Genomic DNA, 19,909 nt, shown 5'->3' with positions numbered 1-19,909 from the left:
ACACAAAATTATACCAAGCATCAGTAGCACTAATCCCTATTCGTTCCCTTTGTTTTACAATATCATTTAACAATAAAAAAATAGATGCTCTTGGACAATAAAACAATTTTAAGCTATTGACATTATTTGAATCCCTTCATTGTTTCCTTTGGCTCTGTACATTATTAGAAAACTCGATTCAATGTTGAACCACATGTAAAAAAATTTCGGATGGAGCTACGGTAAAAAGGTTCGGCGATACATTTTTTTTACCGTAGTATCCATTTTCACCGGAACATTTTACGAAACAAAGAGTCTGATGTACCTTAATTTTTACAGTAATAGTTACCGTAAAATCGCTGAATTACTCTAATTAAATTCATAGTATTGTAAGAATTATGGTATTATATTATACGGTAAAAATGGAATTTACGGTAAAATGGATTTTAAAGATAATGCAGCAAAGTGCCGGTACTTTATTCCGCAATTTGATCCGGAATTTTTTGCAAGGCAGGGATGTCTATACCTTGAACAATATTTAAAAAAAAGTAAACGGGGAAGACGTGACAGATCAAAAACAGAAGAAAACACAACAATGAACAAAAATATTAGTAACATAAATTTTTCGTTTGTCCTCTCGTTTCACAGTATCACTCAGCAAACATAGGAATTAAACAATATTTGAGCCATCGGTATAATTTGAAACATTGCATGGTACAATTTGCTGCAACCTTGATAAGGTTTTAAATTGATCCTTGCTTTTGTTCAAATTGAACCAAAGTATCTCTAACTCAAATTTGAAAATAAAAATTAATTCGCACGATAATATGTTTAATTTGTCACATTATTTAGGCTGCAGTAAATTTGAATGGCATTCTTGTTGAACACAATAGCGGAACCTTTCAGTAATAGGGCTGCAAACACCTGACGTCATTTTTAACCACCTTGTAAGATAACTTTTTCAAAACTCCCATTTTAATCTAATTTCATATTCACTAAAATTCAAGAAAAACTCCAGATTTTTGAAACTACCTCTCTTTATTTCCACGCGAAATTAATGTAAAAGTCTAATGCCCTTTGGTTGCCTTGTTAAAATATATTTTCAAGACCAAACCTCTTCTATTTTTTAATTCATGAATTCCAAAATATAAGTACCCGGACGTCTCGCTTCAAAACGGCAGATTGATTTCATCAAGATTCCCCTTCACATATATTCTCCCCCTCTTTCTTAAAAATCTGAAATTTTAAGCAGCGAAAAAACATTTACATATTTTCTTCTTTCCTCTTTTAACATGACTTTTCATGTAATGGTTTACATTTTGATGACCAAGACGTGTTTTCGGGGATAAAAATAAAATAAAACATTAAGTTATTCTTTTTGGTTCAATTTTGGGGATGGAGCGGTGGGGTTGTCCAATGTGTTTTTAATGAGTTCGCCTCGATGGAAAAGTTAGGCGAGGGCCACTGTTTAGGACGCTAAAGAAAAGGGCCGTAGCTCTAAGTGAAAGGGGGTTTCTCCCTCAAGTGCTCGCGAAAGATCGACTACTACTGGCTCGATCGATATGGACTTGCGCAAAAGAGTACGATTGTTTGCCTCTCTCGCCACTCTCCTATAAAAACCCCATTGCCTAACTCACAAACCCGAGTGGTCCGGCAACGTATGCTCTTCTTCCTGCAAACCAAGTGAAATAGCGAGACTGCAAGTTGATGTTGTGTCTACACATCGCTTTTTCACTCATTTTACATGGTTGTCAATAGAAAGCGCGCGCTGATTTATAAATCTGTGACTTAATCGGACTAAGGTTCGCGTCCCGTTAAAAGTTTGTGAAACTTTCTCGCGGACTTTCATATGCGTCTCCAGTTTGTGTATTGTGAGTTAGTATGAGAGAAAATACTATATTTTATATTGCCTCCTGTAGTAATTTTGAAACGAAAATTGTGAATGTTTATAAAGTCTAATTTTAAAATATTTCTGTGTAATATTTACAAACTATCAGTTATGGATTTTTTAAAATTGGAACAGATCTATTTTGGAGAATAAGTGAAGGTTTCTGAAAAATATAATAAAAGAAAGCAGTTTAAATGTTAATTAGATTATGGAATATCAATTTGAATTGACTGTATAAATATTTGGGGTATAAATACTTTTATGTATTCGTAAATATCTTTGCATTTTAAAAATAGTCAATGCGTTATCACAAGTTAGGAGTTAGGGAAAAACATTTGCGACAGATGTGCCAAATGTGGAAACATTTGTATAATATTCTATATATCTAAAACACTGACTTGAAATTAGTAGCAACAAATATACATTTCAATTTTCCAAAAACATTTTATTTGTTGGATGCATTTGTATCAAATGCGTTTGATGTGATTATTATCTTCTGTGAGGAGACAGTTAAAGCTTGAACGAAATTTCTCAGAGCAAAATAAGCAAAAAAACATTTATTTATATTGAGGGATGAAAATATGTTAGATATAGCTTGATTGAATCAAATGACTTGTACATTAATAATTTGAGATACTATATAACCAATATACTGTCATGGCATTAACAGCAATTGTAAAGAAGAATAGGAAATGCGGATGGTGTCATGGATTTCATAGAAATGTCATTTTGGTATTAACGCTGCTTGGAACATTTCCATTAGTGGGTAAGTTCAATTTTGTATTACTAGTATTAAATTATTTATAATCATATTATTGAATGAAAATTGTTCCCGTATAGAGTATCTTTTATAATTCCTTACAGTTTTCAGCTATTTTAAAAACTTTAAAAAGATGCATGAATCATTTTAAGTGATGCATATTAAACTTCTTTTCTGGTCAGCAAACTTCTATCAGATTTTACCTTTGTATACATTTAACTTTAAAGAGATGTATAATAAAACTGTGCAGCACTGAGACATTAAAAAAACAAGTAATTTTAATTTTATTTTTATTGCAAAAAAATTAAAGTAACATTGCTGACTTGGAACTTTTGTACTCAAATGTAAATATGCTTTTGTGCAAAAATATATTCTAAAAACTGACTCTTTGTACGTCTAAACGTGGCATTTTATGCGAATTAAGTAAATGATAAATAAAATATTTCATTAAAATTAAACTCATTCATTAAGATTAAGAATAAGATTTCATTAAGATTAAGATAAAAAATTAAGATTAAAAGACGAAACTTAATATGCCCTTTTGAGTCAATAATGATTTTTCCATTATGAAATTTTTTCCTTAATTTTGAATGCTTAGAACAAAGGATAAAAATGCTTAGAACAAATGAAATGTATTGGTGTAAAGTTAATAAAATGAAGTTTGTTATAAAATTATTTCAGTGGGAAAATAAAATTTGAGTTAAAAGTGCTACAATTATGAAAAGTAAAAGTATGTTTTTGCGAACATACAAGTTTAAAAAAGTAATTGTAAAGTACAACCAGGAAAAACGTAAGCATTTCTTATAATACTGGAAATGCTTTTTAACGGTTAGTTTATAAACTCAATTTACTCATTCAATTTTATCTGGTTTAATACATTTATATTATTTGAATGAAGTTTAACTTACGCGTTCAGTTTTATTCAACTTAAAAAACTGGTTACCCCTTTTTTTGTGGGAAAAGACTAAGAGCCTTCAAATAGAACCAAAACCTTCACTTTTTCTATAAAAATATCGATGCAAATATTCAAAATTTACACACATGAATCTTTTTGACTCTTTGAAATTTAGAAAAATAAAGTCATTTTGCAGTTCAATAAAGTAATTTCTTGGATTTAAATAAACTGTTTTCAATAATAATGATACTAATGTAATTTTTTTCCTGAAATATAAATAGACCTTTGAAATCTTTAAAAATTGAATTTTTAAACTTCATTCAGTTTGACCGAAGACGTATTTGAAAAATGCCTTAAATCATAAATTACGTCTAATCATAAATTACGATTAATTAATGACATTTACTGAATTTTGTTAAAGTTTAATTTTTCATTTACCTTTTAAAGACTAACTTCAAAGTTTTAGTTTTCAAAGAATTTGATAATTATTCTTATTTTAATATATTTTAATATTTTAATATATAGATAATTATTCTTATTTTAAGTAAATTGGTTAATTAATTAATGTGTTATTGTTTCCACGAGAGTAAAAAAATTGTGTTTTTGGAACTAGCCATTAAAGTTCCGAAAAACCTATTTTATCAGTATACAAGTAAATACAAACCGTATTGTATCTTTCTTATTTGTATGTGCATTAAGTTATGTTTTATGGAGATATTCTAAAAATTAATTTTGTTACAAAATATGCAGAAAGAATAAACATTACTTAGCGAATAACATTGGTTCACTCTAGAACTTCTATTAAATTTTCCCTTTTTCTCTTAATTTAATTTTTTCACAGTATTCGAAAAAGATCATAGTTTGCAGTGAAATGCACTAATATAAAAAATAAAATTAACTAAAAATATAAACATTAATGTAAAAAATAATAAAGTTATTTGAGAAGTCAATACCTTTAAAAGCATAATATTTAATAATACTGACTTGTTGTAATAAATTTAAAATTTTTTTATTTATTTTACATCTAAATTTTTGAAGGAAAAGTAAATAGATGAGGAAATTTATACCCAAAAGAAAATTACTCGTGAATTAACGGGAAAAATCCTCAGTTAATATTTATTCCATGACTTTTTGATACATCGATTATTTTTCTTTTAATATAGTATAAAATACATATGAGTATTAAACAATTAGTGATAATTTTCGACCAAATGCCAAACTCATATACATAATTAGTGTCATTAAATAAGAAAAACAAAGACTCTTATAAAAGAAGTCGTTCTTGAAAGAGATTACGCTGAATTGTATTCGACAGCTGTTTAGATAAATGGATTATTTGGACTGAAAGAAACACGGACTATTTTATGTTTTACAACGTGCAGTGAACGAATAAGCTAGTACCCTGAATAACTTTCGATCTAATGATCAGATTTTATGTAATTGGACTATGACTAATTAATACAGATATTTTAAGTTTCGAAATTCAACGTTATTTCTCTCAAAATATTTTTTTCGACGGATGCAGAACCTTGACACTCAATATATAGTAAGTAGCCACAAACTGGAAAACAGGATCCCAATAATTTAGGGAGAAAAGTGGTAATAAATTTCAGCCCCTTAATTTTAATTTTACTTTTCACGTTTTCAGGCTTCCCAAATAAGCGGTATTTTTAAGTTTTTATTTCTCAATAACTATTCAACTGATCTCGTCCACAATTCGAATTTTGACATTTAAAATTACTTAGATTAAATTTTTATACCTTACAATATCAAATTTTATCGGCAAATAGTATTAATTATATAATTAAATAATAAATAATAGTATATAGTTAATTAATAAATAATAATATAATTGAATAATAAATAATAATATTATTAAATAATAAATGACAATATAATTAAATAATAGATAATAATATAATTCAATACTAAAAAAATAGTAAGTATTCAAAAAAAATTTTTTTTGCGTGGAATTCTCTTTGGTATAATCCAGATTTATAATTGCGTGCTAAAATAATTTGATTCGCTTCATTAGTTCCGGTAATATGGTGAGTTACGCAAAAAGTGATCATTCGTCCTTTCGTTTGCCTGAACTATTGGGACAATCTTTCCCAGATTTCAGCTACTCGCGTATTATGATGGCTAAGATAAATCCGTCAAAAGAAAGGGTATGTTTATTCAGAGAAAGTACGTTTTTGTGAATAATTACGTAACCTAAAATATCGTCCTCACTAATTAATTAGTATATTTAAGTTTAGGCTCTTTAACCATTAACATTAAGTACTAGTACGTGAAAATCTGATAATTAGATAAGAAGTAATTCCGGGTGATTTCTTTCTTGTGTCGTAAAATACGAATTTTGTTGCGTCGTAAAACATAAATTAGTATGCGCTTATTTTAGTCAAAGTAATTCATTTTTTTAAACGGTTGTCATTTTTCTAAACGGTTTTAGTTCAATCTTTTACTATGCAATTCAGTAGCTTTTAAGGAACATTAAACCATTTTTTTTATTATTTTAAATGCAAAGAATTGAAAATAAAGTGAGCAAAATGAAAAGATGGTTCTTTTATCATCGAACATAGCTTTCCCCATCTTTAAAAAAAATAAGTAAGCTGTAAGATTTTTTTATGAATAGAATGCTAGCAAATCTATATATGGACATAGTAATTTGTGAATAAAATACCTAACTAATCTGTATATGGACATGCAGTTTTGGGGGAGTGGAGTTGCTCTTACAACGTGCAGAAACCTTTTATTTAAATTCAATAAAACTATATTTAAAAATTACTTTCATCGAAGTAATGAAATATTTTTTCGATATTTGAATATTTTTCTGTTTTGGTTTACTTTTTTATAAATTCATGATAACTCAAAATTGCGCAAAATCGTTAACTCGTTCAAGTTTTTGAAAATTCTTTTGATTCCCTGAAATTTTCCTATAATAGAAATATAACTTAGTAGCAAATTCAGATTTTTTTAAAAATCGATTCTATTCTTATATCTATACGTATTCTAATTATTATCTTATTATTTTATACTTATATCTATACGTATTCTTATTATCATCTTGATATTTAATACTTATATCTATAATTATTATATAATCATCATTATAAAATAGCATATTATTTATAATTTCGTTTGTCGACGTTCTATATTTACATCTTACTTTCTATTGCATAAATTTGTTTGATCATATTTTTTTCTTTATGATAATCGTGAATGATGTTTAGTGAATGTTAAATTCAAATTTAGAATTATATTATTTTCAAAGTTCTTAAAAAACCTGTGAAATTGTCTCTCAAATCAGTATTGCTCATTTCTATTCTTTGTAACACAAAATACTTATTTCTAGGATAATTTGATAAATTTATATTTTCTTATCGTTTTTATTATAATATTTAACTCACAGAAATTCTTCTGTTTGATTTATAACAGTTCAACGATTTAAATGGGTTTGTTTTCTGTTTCTCACATCTAATATACAATTATTATTATCCTTTGCTTTGTTAATAAAATTTAATATATTTATATTGCTGCTTTATACCTTATCCACTGTTTGATACCATAGATTTTATTTTATTTTATCTAATAAAAACAATAAGAATTTTATTGCAGTTTTTATTGAAAAGCATCACTGTTAGTCTTGCGTCTATTTTCAATGAAAATTTCATTAAAAATTAACAATGTTTTCTATAAAAACCTATTATATACTTCATATAGTAAATTGTTTATATAATTATAATAGTAAATTGCTTATTATCGTTTCATGCCATAATATTATTAATCCTCTACTAACAGTTTTATATTCATAAAATATGCAAGCATTTTTAATCTTCATTTTAATACTATAGTTTTGTTTCATTATATATATATTTCTTTAAAATTATCACGAAAAAAATTAATGTGACTATATTTAACATTCTAAATGATGAAACCCGTAAGTTTCATTTATACCATCCCTTTTTTTCAATCCTTCACATCAGTAAGTATGGTAAATATTCTTTTGAAATATTCCTTATGGCAAGAATGCACGAAGAGAAGTTCGTGCGAAGGCAACACCTGTCAATTCTCCTCCCCAAATCTGAGATAATTCTGGCGAACGCGAAACGAGGAAAGAGCTTCGATGAGTCAGCTTTTGCTTGATCCGATTAATCGACGCATCGAGTTAACACAAAAGAATGCTGAGATGCAATATTTTAGCAGTCGAGAGCCGATTTAGGACGATGTCCCAATCCCTATACTTGACACCCAAATCTCTACATTGGACCCATCTAATAGCTAAGATCTAACTCAGTGGAAGCCTCATTATTGTATTTTGAGAGTTGAATGGGCTGGATCGCCGGTAATTAAGGAATTTAACCTGTCGGTTGTAATTTACAGGACTTATCGAATATATTCTCAAACAGATATACGTGGGTGTAATGTAATTTTACTTTAAGTAAAATTACAATACACCCACGTATATGTAATTTTACTTTAAGTAAAGTTACATGATTTGCTTGATATTATTGTAATGCAAAAGTTAAATTGCAAAGTTGCAGAATGCAAAAGTTAACAGAAGTTATTTTATATCCAAAGTTTTCTGATAAAATATTCTTTTTAATATATGTGATATTTATCATTGAGAGCTTAATACTTAAAAATTCGTTGAAAGTTTTTTAAAACATTCCTAGAAGGCTATTTCATTGTAGGAATTAAAGAAACGGGTTCAATTTTAATACGAAATCAATCGTGAGATATAGTGTATATTCTGAAATAAAAGAACGAATGTAAAAAATTATGAATTAAATTCTGGGACCAACACTCAGGGAGTCAGTATTTTTTACAGTAAAATGTTACGGAAAAAAATTGATATACCGTAGTTTTACAGTGTACTTACTGTGAAATTATTGAATCACTGTAATTAAAAAAATATTATTGTAATAATTATGATTTAAAATTTTACTATAAATTGGATGTTACGGGTGCTGCACTCAGGGTGCCAGTACCTTTAACTGTAATTGATCAGGAATTTTTTACAGCTTGGATGTGTTAGAATTTTACTTGGAGTAAAGGTATTGAAATTATTTAATTTTTCTGATAATTTTTTTGAAGAAACAAGCAATATTTTTTGTGATATTTGTCGTTTAACGACAAATTTGTTGTCAAAAATCAATTAAGCATTTTGAAGCATAAGAAATTCTAAAAATTCACTGTTGTAATTTGGAAATCAAGATCTTTTTTAATATAAAATCAAACATGACATATTGAATATATTTTTAAACAAGAATGTGTAGGTGTATTCAAATTATACCCCGAGTAATTATACAAACTAAAGATTTATTCAGATATTTTCTTCAAGCGAATTTGAATTACCATTCGATATTAAGTGTGATATTTTCCATAGAAAAGCAAATTAGTTTTCAAAACTTAGTAAATTTTTAATGAAACATTCCTAATTATAGAAAGACACTGTTTATTTCGGGAATTCAGTCAACACAAGATAATTTCTAATTAAATCGAATATGATATAGTGATTGTATTTTGAATGGAGATACGTGGGTGTATAAATCTACATAACATATTTTAAGGTGACTGTTTAAGTTAAAATAACAAAAAAATAAAAACAAAAAATAGTCATTTAATATTACTTTCAAATAAGTCGTTTACATGTAGGCAGTCGCCAACTGTAACTTTCTGGTTATAATCAGAAAAAACACACACTAATATGGGTAAATAAATATTTGCTACATCGTTAAAAAGGTGCTAAATTAATTAAGCAAAATTTAATCAATAATTGATTTTTCGCTGAATATTAGCAACGGATAATTAATAACGGGCATGATAGTATGGTTTAATTTGTAATTAAATATGTTTCGATTTGGCATCGCATTAAGGAAGCAGGAAAGGTTCACTATATCATGGTTCTAAGCTATCAAAAATCTTAATGTGTTGAATCGTTAGCAGCAAATTGGTTTTCGAACCTTTAACTATTCTGGAGAAATTTCTTTTAATAATTGTGTAAGCGAGAATATTTATGTTTCTGAAATTGAAAGTTTTAGTTTTAATTTAGAGGATTTTACTGTAAATAATTCGGTATAAATTACGATATAAAGTACTGGTACTTTTGGGTGCATCATCCGTAACATCCATCACCGTGAAATCCATTTTTACCGAAAATATTATACTCTAAAATTCACATTAATATATATTTAATTAGAGTGATCCAGTGGTTCTACTGTAACTATTACTGCAAAAATTATGGCATATCATTTTTTTTTTAGTTCCGCAACATATTCCGGTAAAAATGGATTGTATGTTTAAAATCAACCGGCACTTTGAGTGCCGGCACTTCCTACAGTAATTTAATCCGAAATTTTTTACAGTGTTTTAAAATTAGTGTAAAGAAGGTATTGGAAATTAGATTTGAATAACTATTTAATTTTATGAGAATAAATATTTTAAATTTTAAATTGAAAATTTTTAGACAATTTTACTTTAGTTATTATTTTTAGAATTATATAATAAAATATATGATAAATATTTAAAAGGGGCAATTTGGATTTCGATATTCATTTAAATATTTTAGAATATTCTTTTTTACATAAAAACAATATTGCTGTTTTAGAGCTGATTAATATGATTTATTTGTAATTGTGAAGTCAAATGTGTTAGCTATAAATTACCTTTCATTCTAAAACAGGAATGCGTGCAAATGAGCTGGAATTATAATTAAAAAAAATCCCATTCGAATAAAATTATTCTACTCATTCTAAGCTTTATAATCTATTTGTATTTCATCTCTAGCTTGCATCTGCAACTCTCTTGCTCTACATACTGCTGATCGTTGTAATATATCATGTTAAGATTTTAAAAAAATCTTTTTCAACTTACTTATTCTTTTTTTTTGCAACTTATCTATTCCATTAGAAAAAAAAATCTATTTTCGATTCTTAATCTATTAGAAATTTTTTTAACACCGTACGTAACTTTAACACCGTAGAAACCAGCCACTGTATTTTGATACTGAAGTAAGTTTTATCATTTGTATACGAGGATGCTGTACAAAATTTATTGACCTTGTTTCCAAACTATAATGCGTCGTTAAATTAAATTTATAATTATTTCGTTTATTTTATTTTCTATTTTATTTTGCTGAATTTAATTTTCAGCTGTTTCATTTTCTTACCTACAGAATATCAAATAACTGAATAATAAAATTCATGACATTTTATCTTAGAAAAAACTAAATTTCAAATTTTACTTATCTTTTTTCAAATCCACATTAAGCACAATAGGATTGCATTTATTTCATTTTAAGAACTGAATTGTTGGTATTAAGTGGCAGTATCAATTTACTCATCTATTTTCAAATTTATCTGGCTAGAATATAGGACTGCATTGAAGTTTTATAACAAGTAAATATATATAAGGTATCTGTAATTTAATCAAAACAAATGACAAATTACCATGCTACCAAATGATTTAATATACCTTATAAAGTCTAGTAAAACAGATTAGACGTATCAGTTCTGAAAACATTTCTAATACTTCATTATTGCTTTGCAAGAATTAAATAAGAGGATCATTTGTAGTAAAGGAATTGAACGTCTTAGTTTGTAACACTTAAGTCTTAACAAACAGATCTTCTGCTTCAAATTATTTTCCGATAAGCTTTTCTGTGCTGTGCCAAAAATATTTTGGCGGGGAAATAACATGAATACAATTTTGCAACAAGAATAGGTTTTGATAAATCACCATTAATTTCGTACCAATATTAATTATTTAGTTGCGAAGAAAAATTTTAAGAAAAAGAAAGAAAAGATGAAGGAGCTGAATAAAAACTAATCAGTCGGAATTGATTTCTCTGTTAAGCATTTATTTTTTTGTCTGTAATTTCAGATTTTTAACGGGTTTGTTGTATTTGTTTTAAATTGAAATTATCTGTGCATGATATTTTATAAAGACTATTTTCCGCATTATTATTGACACACATTTTTAGAATCCTTGTCAAAATTAAAATTGAAAAATTGAATCAAATTAATATGAAAACTGAGAAAATTAAAATTGAAAAATCTAATCAAATTAATATGAAAACTGAGTAAAAAAAACGCTGTCAAATCCTGAAGAATTGTTAGTGAAGAAGTCAAAATGAAAAACATAAAAACCAGTTTGTTTGCCAGTTAAGTGAGACTCGAAGGTGTTTCGAATAATCGCCCTTCCACAATCTCTTTTTCCTCCAACAATAAAATATGTTTTGATATTTTAATTTTCCAGCAATGATTTTTTAGATTTCGATGACGTATTTTTTTATAATTATTTATGACCCCTGATCTGATACATTTTCTTCTTCAATTTAAAGAAATTGATCTAAAATTACATATTAAGAGCGGTCATTACGGAACACAATTTTTAATTTATTGTACTTTATGTCTTTGAGTGTTGAATTCAAGCTAATATATAACTGCATATTTCGATATCCTTTTTTTTTCGTCTTTTAATATTAATTTATGATTCCTGATGTGTTTACTTTTTCTTTTTTTATTTAAAACTTTTCTTGTAAAATTATACATTAAGATCGGTCTTTACGGAAAAAAATGTTCAATTGTATTTATGCCATTGAGTATTGATTTTAAGCTAGTATTTAGTCGTTAGATCTCGTAAACTTTTTTTCTAAATATGAGTTTAGGCATCTGATGTGTACATGTTTCTTTTTTTATTTAAAAAAAGAAATGAAATTATATATTAAGGATGGTCATTACGGAACACAATGTTTAATAGTATTTATGCCGTTGAGTATTAATTTAAAGCTAATATCTAATAGTTAGATTTAGTTAACGTTTCTGCTTTTATTTTGCCTTTTTTGAATATTAATTAACGACAGTGCATGCTTCTTCTTATTTCAATTTTAAAAAAAAGTTTCTAATTATATGTCATCACGCAACACCATGTTTAATTGTATTTTATGTAATTAAGTTTTGATTTTAAGTTAATAGAAGCTCAAAAAGATGTTTCACAAGTAAAATAAACGAATGAAACTATACAATATTATGATGTTAAAACAATTTAGATTCGAGAATTTGTTCAAGAGAAAAAGTTAAATTTTCAAATAAAAATTAGAGATTCGAGTTACTATTACTCATATAATTAAAGTGGTAAATATCAATTGTCTGTGGGCATTTAAATTAAACTAGCTTTGTAAGTTTTTGTAATGGGGCACGGAAAAACTATTTTGCTAAGTCATATTTTAATTACAATTGTAATGAAGGGCACTGTTATTTTTAAATCTAACTTAATGAGCTATAATCCTTATATAAAGAAAAACAACAGAAGAATACGATTTTTCAAAATGTTTACTTTAAATAAACGAGTTTAATCAGAGTGGGACGATTCTCAGAAACTAACGAAGTTTCATGTTAATGAAATGTAAACAAATGTGAAGGAAAAAGCTTTGTAGCAAGATGTAATTATAAAGTCTGAAACTTTGCGATGCAAGTAAAGAAAAATATTTTTGAACTTCTCTTGCTAGAAAAGAAAAACATTTTAATAACATATTAGAGTGAAGTGGAAAAACATACGTTTTAATCATGGAACTGAATTTAATTAAATTAATTTCGAACTTTAGCATTTAATAAGCATCCAAAAATTGTGACCGTATAAAAGTGCTTTGGGGAAAATATTTATTTTCTTAAATGCCGTATTAATTTAATTTAACAGGAAAAATCTTCAAAACATGTTTCAGATGTAATAAGCTTACTCAAAATTAATATTCCTCAACAGCTTCTTGCAAATCAAAGTTGTTTGAATTCAGCAGAGAGTTATATAAAAATTTTTCTGAACAATATTAAAAATCTTGATTGTTAAAAGCTTTGTTTTAATATAAGTAACATGCAGTTTAAATTTAATATAAATATTATATTTATACTATTTTTTAATTAAACATATCTGATATTACATTCCGCATATTTTCTAAAACTTGTAGTTAAAAACTTTAAATAAAAACAAATATGAATAAATAATCAATAAAGTTTAGGGGATGTAAAAAATGGAATGTTCATGAAAGTTAAAGTTAAGGGGATGTTCATCAAAATCTTTTAAATACCTGTTCAATGATCATAAGTTGACATCATATTTTACTAATCAATATGAATATTTTGCAAAAGCTGTTACTTCATACATCGTTTTTATGGATTATGGAAGAATATACGTAGAGAAAAAAATTCTGGTAAAATTATCGCACTATATGATAATGATATTTCTATTAAAAAACCATAATTCTGGTTAATAAAACTAATATAAATGGTATTTAAATCATCAATTTGGTAATTTTTTCGTTCATGTAGTAATGGCTTCTAAATTGTGCATCTTATTACTACAAAATTAAGCTTTAAAAAATGCATAACTTAACCGAATTATGTCATGCTCTAAAGTATCATGATAAATTTAACAAATTTTTCCAAATGTAACAAATTTTATAACATACTATAAAACCATAATCTATTGTTAATCTTTCGAAAATCGTTACCAAAGCACTTTGGTAAATATTACCGAACTTTTTATTGTTCCAATGAAGGCGGAAACACATTAGGATTTAGGATTAGGATTGGTACTTTTTCATGATCCATCATACTGATTACATCTAGCCCCCTCTGAAAACGATTAAATTCGACACTCTCTTGTAACTACTGAATTTGGATTACTTTTCAATAGGAAAACATTTTATTTCCGAAAATGATTCAAAACTGGTCGTCAAGAAATTTACTGATTCTCATCCTCCGGGGTTTTATTCCAATATGCATGGACATTGCAAAAGTGTAGAAAACATAGGGATGCATACTTTAATAAAAAAATTAGGTTTGGGACATCCTTGTTTTTTTCTACAAACTTTATGCTCGATGACTTAAAAAAAAACGTTTTGCAAACTATCGGACTACAGTGACCTACAAAATTATTTAATATGTTTGCAAGCATTAAAAAATTCAACTGTTCAAATATAATTAACGTATAAAGTCACATGGCTAACATCTCGTCAAACCTAGTTATGGCTTAGAGTATTAGGATGACTTATGAATAGTCTAAATTGTCTTGTGAGTTCAAAATAGTTAAGAATTATGATTTGCATTCAAATTTATTCGAAAGCCTGTAATTTTGCTGATATTCCTTGTTTAGAGAACATCAATTACGAACACGTAAGATAGATCCTTTACCTATAATTTATGATAATGTAAAAGGCAAACCGACGATAAATCTACCATTCCCCCAAATTATATATCTAATAATAACTATGTTGTAACGTGTTTGAGAACAAAGAGATAAGCAGAGATGTTTGGAACATGTAAAGCATCACTTTGGAAGAAGAAGTGATTAATAAAAAGATGGAGGATTATCGATCAAAAATGCCACGGTTCGGAAATCAAACATGACTTCTTCAAAGCATTATTGTTTAAGTATATGCTATCCTGAAATATAAAGCAGTCAGTTAAAGGAAAAAAAAACTGCAGTTGTCTATAAAAAGACTCGCAGTTTTATCGGTTGGCCGCAAATAAGCCAATTTATAGGCCACGTCATAAATAAAAACATCTATACTTGTGTTAATATTATATGCCGTACTTAGAACTACTTTAACTGCAACATATCTATTTAAAAGTAATTCTTACGTTTAATAAAAATTTCATCTGTAATATACATTATGTAATTTTGTAAGCAAATGAGATCAAAATCAAAGAACTATCGTAATAAGTGGAGCAAATAGGATTTTAAATACTATTCTGTGCGGTTTACTTCCATTTTCTGCGTATTTTGATCTATACTGCGCAAGCGTGAAGTGAACAGTGGCTGGTAGAGATTGCGCACTGATGAGCAATTTAAGCGGAAAGGTTTCAAATCTCTCTAAATGCCTTATTTTTCGTCTCTGACCTCGTTTTAATTAAATACATTTCATTTCGCTTAGGATGATTTTTTGCTTACATCAGATTTATTAGCTAATTTCAAGTCAAGTATATCCCATTAGGTATCGCTATGTCAAAGTTTTATTTATTTATGAATTTTTGAATTTTTTTCGAATTATTGAATTTAATCATGAACATCCAAAGCGAAATAAAAGATTTCATACTAAAATTTAAATTAACTTTATTTTTATGGCTTTTTCTCTATATGGGAGTTTTGGTGCCAAATGATATCTGAACGTATAGCTAAAAAAATTGAAAAACGTAAATGATAAAAAATATATTTTTATTCCAACTCATTCGATTCTTCAAATGAGAATTGAAAACCTCCTACTATTTTATACAATTAGTGCATTTTTACGTCCTAAATAGAATTTAAAATTGACTGAATAAAGCCAAAAGAAAATTTAAAAAAAAAAATTGCTATACTCTCCTTTATAAACTTGCTCATTTTTTCCAAATTGATTATTTTGTATGATACAAATGTGAACACTCTCTATGTAAATTAACTTTGCATTAATGCAACACAGCTGCAGTATTTTTTAAGCATAATTTGCATCTAGATTCTATGTAACTAATTTCGACAAAAGCATTTATTCCATTGAGTCTAACACTATCATTGTCGAATTCTCTTCTAATTTACTTTGCCTTTCAAGGCCTTGATATTAAGAGTGATTGTCACAATTGAAAAATCAGGAAGAAAAAGAAATCCATTATTATCTAAAGATTCTTTGACTTCTTGAAGCATGAGGTATTTTAGGGATATAACAAGCAGAGAAAGATGGTCAATAGTTAGATTTCTAAAAATACAACCTAAACCTCATGAGCAAGAGCACCCACTTTGCATTACAAAACTATCAACTATATTACAGTAATCCCATTACAATTTCTCTCAATGTCAAGGTGTTAAAAGGGAGAGTAAGTGATAAGAGAATTCGTCTTAACTACTCTCCAACGAACGGGTTGGTGGTAACCAACTACTTATAACAATTTTTTGTGACAACGTTTATCATGTATTGAAGATGATTTAAAAAGTTTTTCCGTAATTATAGTGAAAAATGTTTTTAAAGGTGTTTTCAAAGAAGAGAATAAATAGAGTCTCAATTTTTTTCATTAAGCCTCTTGTCATTAAATACTTGATAAATATTTTTCATTCTCATGAAAATTATTATAAAATAATCATAGTTTATATTTATAATTATTTTTTACTTATTATTATTTTATATTTAGTGTTAGTATAATAAAAAATAAAGAGTAGTTGTTCCCACAGCAGGATTTGTGGCGCCCAATGAGATTTAATAAATTGAGCGATTTTATACTTTCATGTTAAATCCGCACAATCACGTATGTACGCTTGGCGAAGTTACCATAGAACAACCTAAGTACGTGACGGCACGAGATGTCACGGTAAAATACAAAATATCTCGAATATCTCTCTCATTACAAGGAAATCTTTTTTAAAAATATAAAATATAAATAAAATTTAAAATTACCGTATGAAAGAAAGTTTCCTTAAATGAATTATTCAGTATTTGGCTAATCAAGGAAATATAATCGCAATAAGTTGCGCATGATACGAAAACTACCGTAGCAATATACTAGCTATTAAACTTGTAACGCCTTTAAATAAAAATATATAAATTCGGTATTATTTATGGAATCTGCTTGTATAAGAAACAACGTTTTACATAGATAGGAAGACAAAATTTGACAGAATTATAGATAGGAAGACAAAATTTTGCGTTAATGCTTACAAAACTTACTATAAGCTTCTATCCCATTCGTACTCCAGTACATTTGATAAAAATGAAGTTTTTGGCAACACTAAAACAAGTATTTTTTACAAGGAGAACAGAATAATTTTAATAATACCTTTAACATTTTTATGTATCGAGAATCAGTATGCATCATAACAATAAGAAATGTTGTTCAAACTGTAGGCAGACTTTCAGAATTTGCTTCACTTTTCTTTCATAAAAATATCCATATTTCTTAGAATAAGATTAGAATATTGCTTAGATAAATTATCGATTTAAATTCAGAATAAAATAGAAATATTTTATTCTGACTTTTGTTTGTTTTTAAGTGCATATTTTGAAATCAAAAGTAAAAATAGTGTTTAATGTATTAACGTTTGATGATTCTTTTATTGTTTAAGAGCGCACTTTTTCCTTAAAAGTAAGAAAAAGCCAGACAGATAGATGGCAGATAACACCTAAAAAGTTATCAGATAAGAAGCTAGACATACTGTAGAAAGTGTAATTGAAATATTTTGAATTATAATAATTGAAATTACAATAATATAGTTAAGAAAGTAAGGCTCATGTTAACATTTATTCTTTTAAAAATACAATTGAATTTATTATATCATTGTATTAAAACAATTTAATAGTATAAAAAGGATGACTATACAAAATTAATTAAATTTATTGATGTTTACTTTCTTCATTGCAATATATGCACACCTGAGTTAACATTGTCATAAAAAATAAAGCGGTTTTCTCAGTTTTCTCCAAAAAAAGAATATGAAAAGCCTTTTTCTCAGGGTATAAAATGGAGAGAAAATAAACTCTATGGATCGATTTCGAGTTAAAACAGAGACATTTCCCACAAAAAGAATTTTAAAGAGAAAAGAAAGGATCAACATTTTTTTTATCCTCTTTTTTTGACGGCCTTCTACATTCATTTTAAAAGAAGAAAAAAATAGATGACAACGCTATAGTTAAACAGGAGAAGACTAAATTTCTTTTTACTTTAAATTTTCCACATGAATGAGACAAAAATAATCGGCCGGATTTTTTAAAATTTTGATTATCGGATTAGGTTAGTTCAAATTTACTGTTGTAATTTTAATGCGATAATTGCAAAACGTTTAAGGTATTTACATTGTTTTTAACTTATTCTTAATTTATGCACTTTATTATCTATTTTGGATGAAATGTTTTTAAAAAAAAATATCGATGGATAACTTGCAGACATAATATTTTAAAGAAAACTTATAGCTATACATAAATTTTAATTATTATGCTTCGTGAAAAATATATTTAACTAATTAATAGATGATTGAGTTAATATTTCATATTTTACTCAATATAAATTTATATTACTACTTGTCTTTGTATGTATACATCTAAATTTTCATCGGAATTAGTTTAATACTCCTTAAATTTTTTCCCTAAAAGAAGAACATGTATGGGAAAAATAGCCTCATAGGTTTAAAGGAAAACAAAGTCAAAGTTCTCTGCAAGCAGTTAAAATTAGATTACTTGAAAGATTTTTTGCAATATTTTATGGCATACTGAAAAGAAACAACGTGGATTAAGTTCGAAATTAATATTTTTTATCGACCACTAAATTGTAATTTTTTTGTGAAAAACTGATTTAAGCTTTCATCTAAACTGGTGCATGAAAATCGGTTATGTTATCCATTAAGATGCTCCAGGACGGAATGATAGAAAATAAAGCAATCCCGCAGCAGCCCGTTGAGTGCCAGAAGGTCACCTCGATCTGTTTTGTTTTCAGGAGAAACTAGAACTCATAGATCAAAAGCTGATTGATCTGCAAATTTCCGTCGGAGATTGAACATCAGTCTTTAATAGTCCAGTGCTTTAACCTCTGTGCCATTTCGACTTGTGATATTTTGAAAAACAGTGGGCAAGGCAAATATTTTGCTGTACAAGAATGATGATTATGGCTGCTGTTTGGAAAAATAGTGTCTTCACGGCTTTATTCCACCCGCATTACACAGCGGGTGGAATATAGCCGCGACCATCCACAGCAAATATTTAAGACACAATTTCTCCGATTGTAACTTTGCAATATGGTAACTAATTTCTTCCTTGATATGTCTTGCATATTTGGATGCATTTTTTTACTTACCTATTGCTATAATTAAGCTGGAATACCGGTAAATTCATTTATTTAAATTAATGACATTAAATATTCGGTTTTTGAAATTAAAAAAAATAATTTGATTTTAATTATTAACCCCTAAATTTTCTTTTTGCTATACACTTTGCTTCTTTTTCAATTTTCTTTTGGGCATCCCCGCTGACAGGTGAACCAGATGTGAGATAAAAGGTGAGAAGACCAGAGTTAAGCAACTGAAAGTGTAGAATATAACAGATTAATTTGTCTTCTTTGGATAATTTTTTTAAACAATAAAACAGATAGAAATTATAGGACACAAATATCTGTAATAATTTTCCTTTTCACAACTGGCAATAAACAGCGATAGTTATATTTGCACCACCCTACACTATAAAAATTTCTAGATCAAATTACGGTAAAAAATAGTGGCACTCAGGTTAGTACTTTCAAAATAAAATCCATATTTACTGATGTTACGGGACAAATATTCTGATGTATGATTTACCGTAAATTTTACAATAATATTGCCCGTAAATTAACTATGTCACTACAAATAAATATTGCTGTATATTACTTTACAGTAAAAGTGG

At 27.3% G+C, this 19,909-nt stretch overlaps 1 protein-coding gene across 1 annotated transcript in view; it reads left to right on the top strand.

The window, feature by feature from the left end:
* The first annotated feature begins 1,561 nt into the window (after positions 1-1,561).
* The window catches only part of LOC107445946 (uncharacterized), a 221,001-nt gene continuing 202,653 nt past the window's right edge, over positions 1,562-19,909 (top strand). The window contains exon 1 of the mRNA XM_016060463.3: positions 1,562-2,633. Coding sequence (XP_015915949.1) covers positions 2,525-2,633 — 109 coding nt within the window. The 5' untranslated portion in view covers positions 1,562-2,524. The remainder of the gene's footprint in view (positions 2,634-19,909) is intronic.

This window comes from Parasteatoda tepidariorum, chromosome 11 (genome assembly GCF_982258835.1).
Source record: "Parasteatoda tepidariorum strain Cologne lab strain chromosome 11, Ptep-v5.0, whole genome shotgun sequence".
Taxonomy (NCBI): domain Eukaryota; kingdom Metazoa; phylum Arthropoda; class Arachnida; order Araneae; family Theridiidae; genus Parasteatoda; species Parasteatoda tepidariorum.
This window is presented reverse-complemented; position numbering and strand designations above follow the sequence as displayed.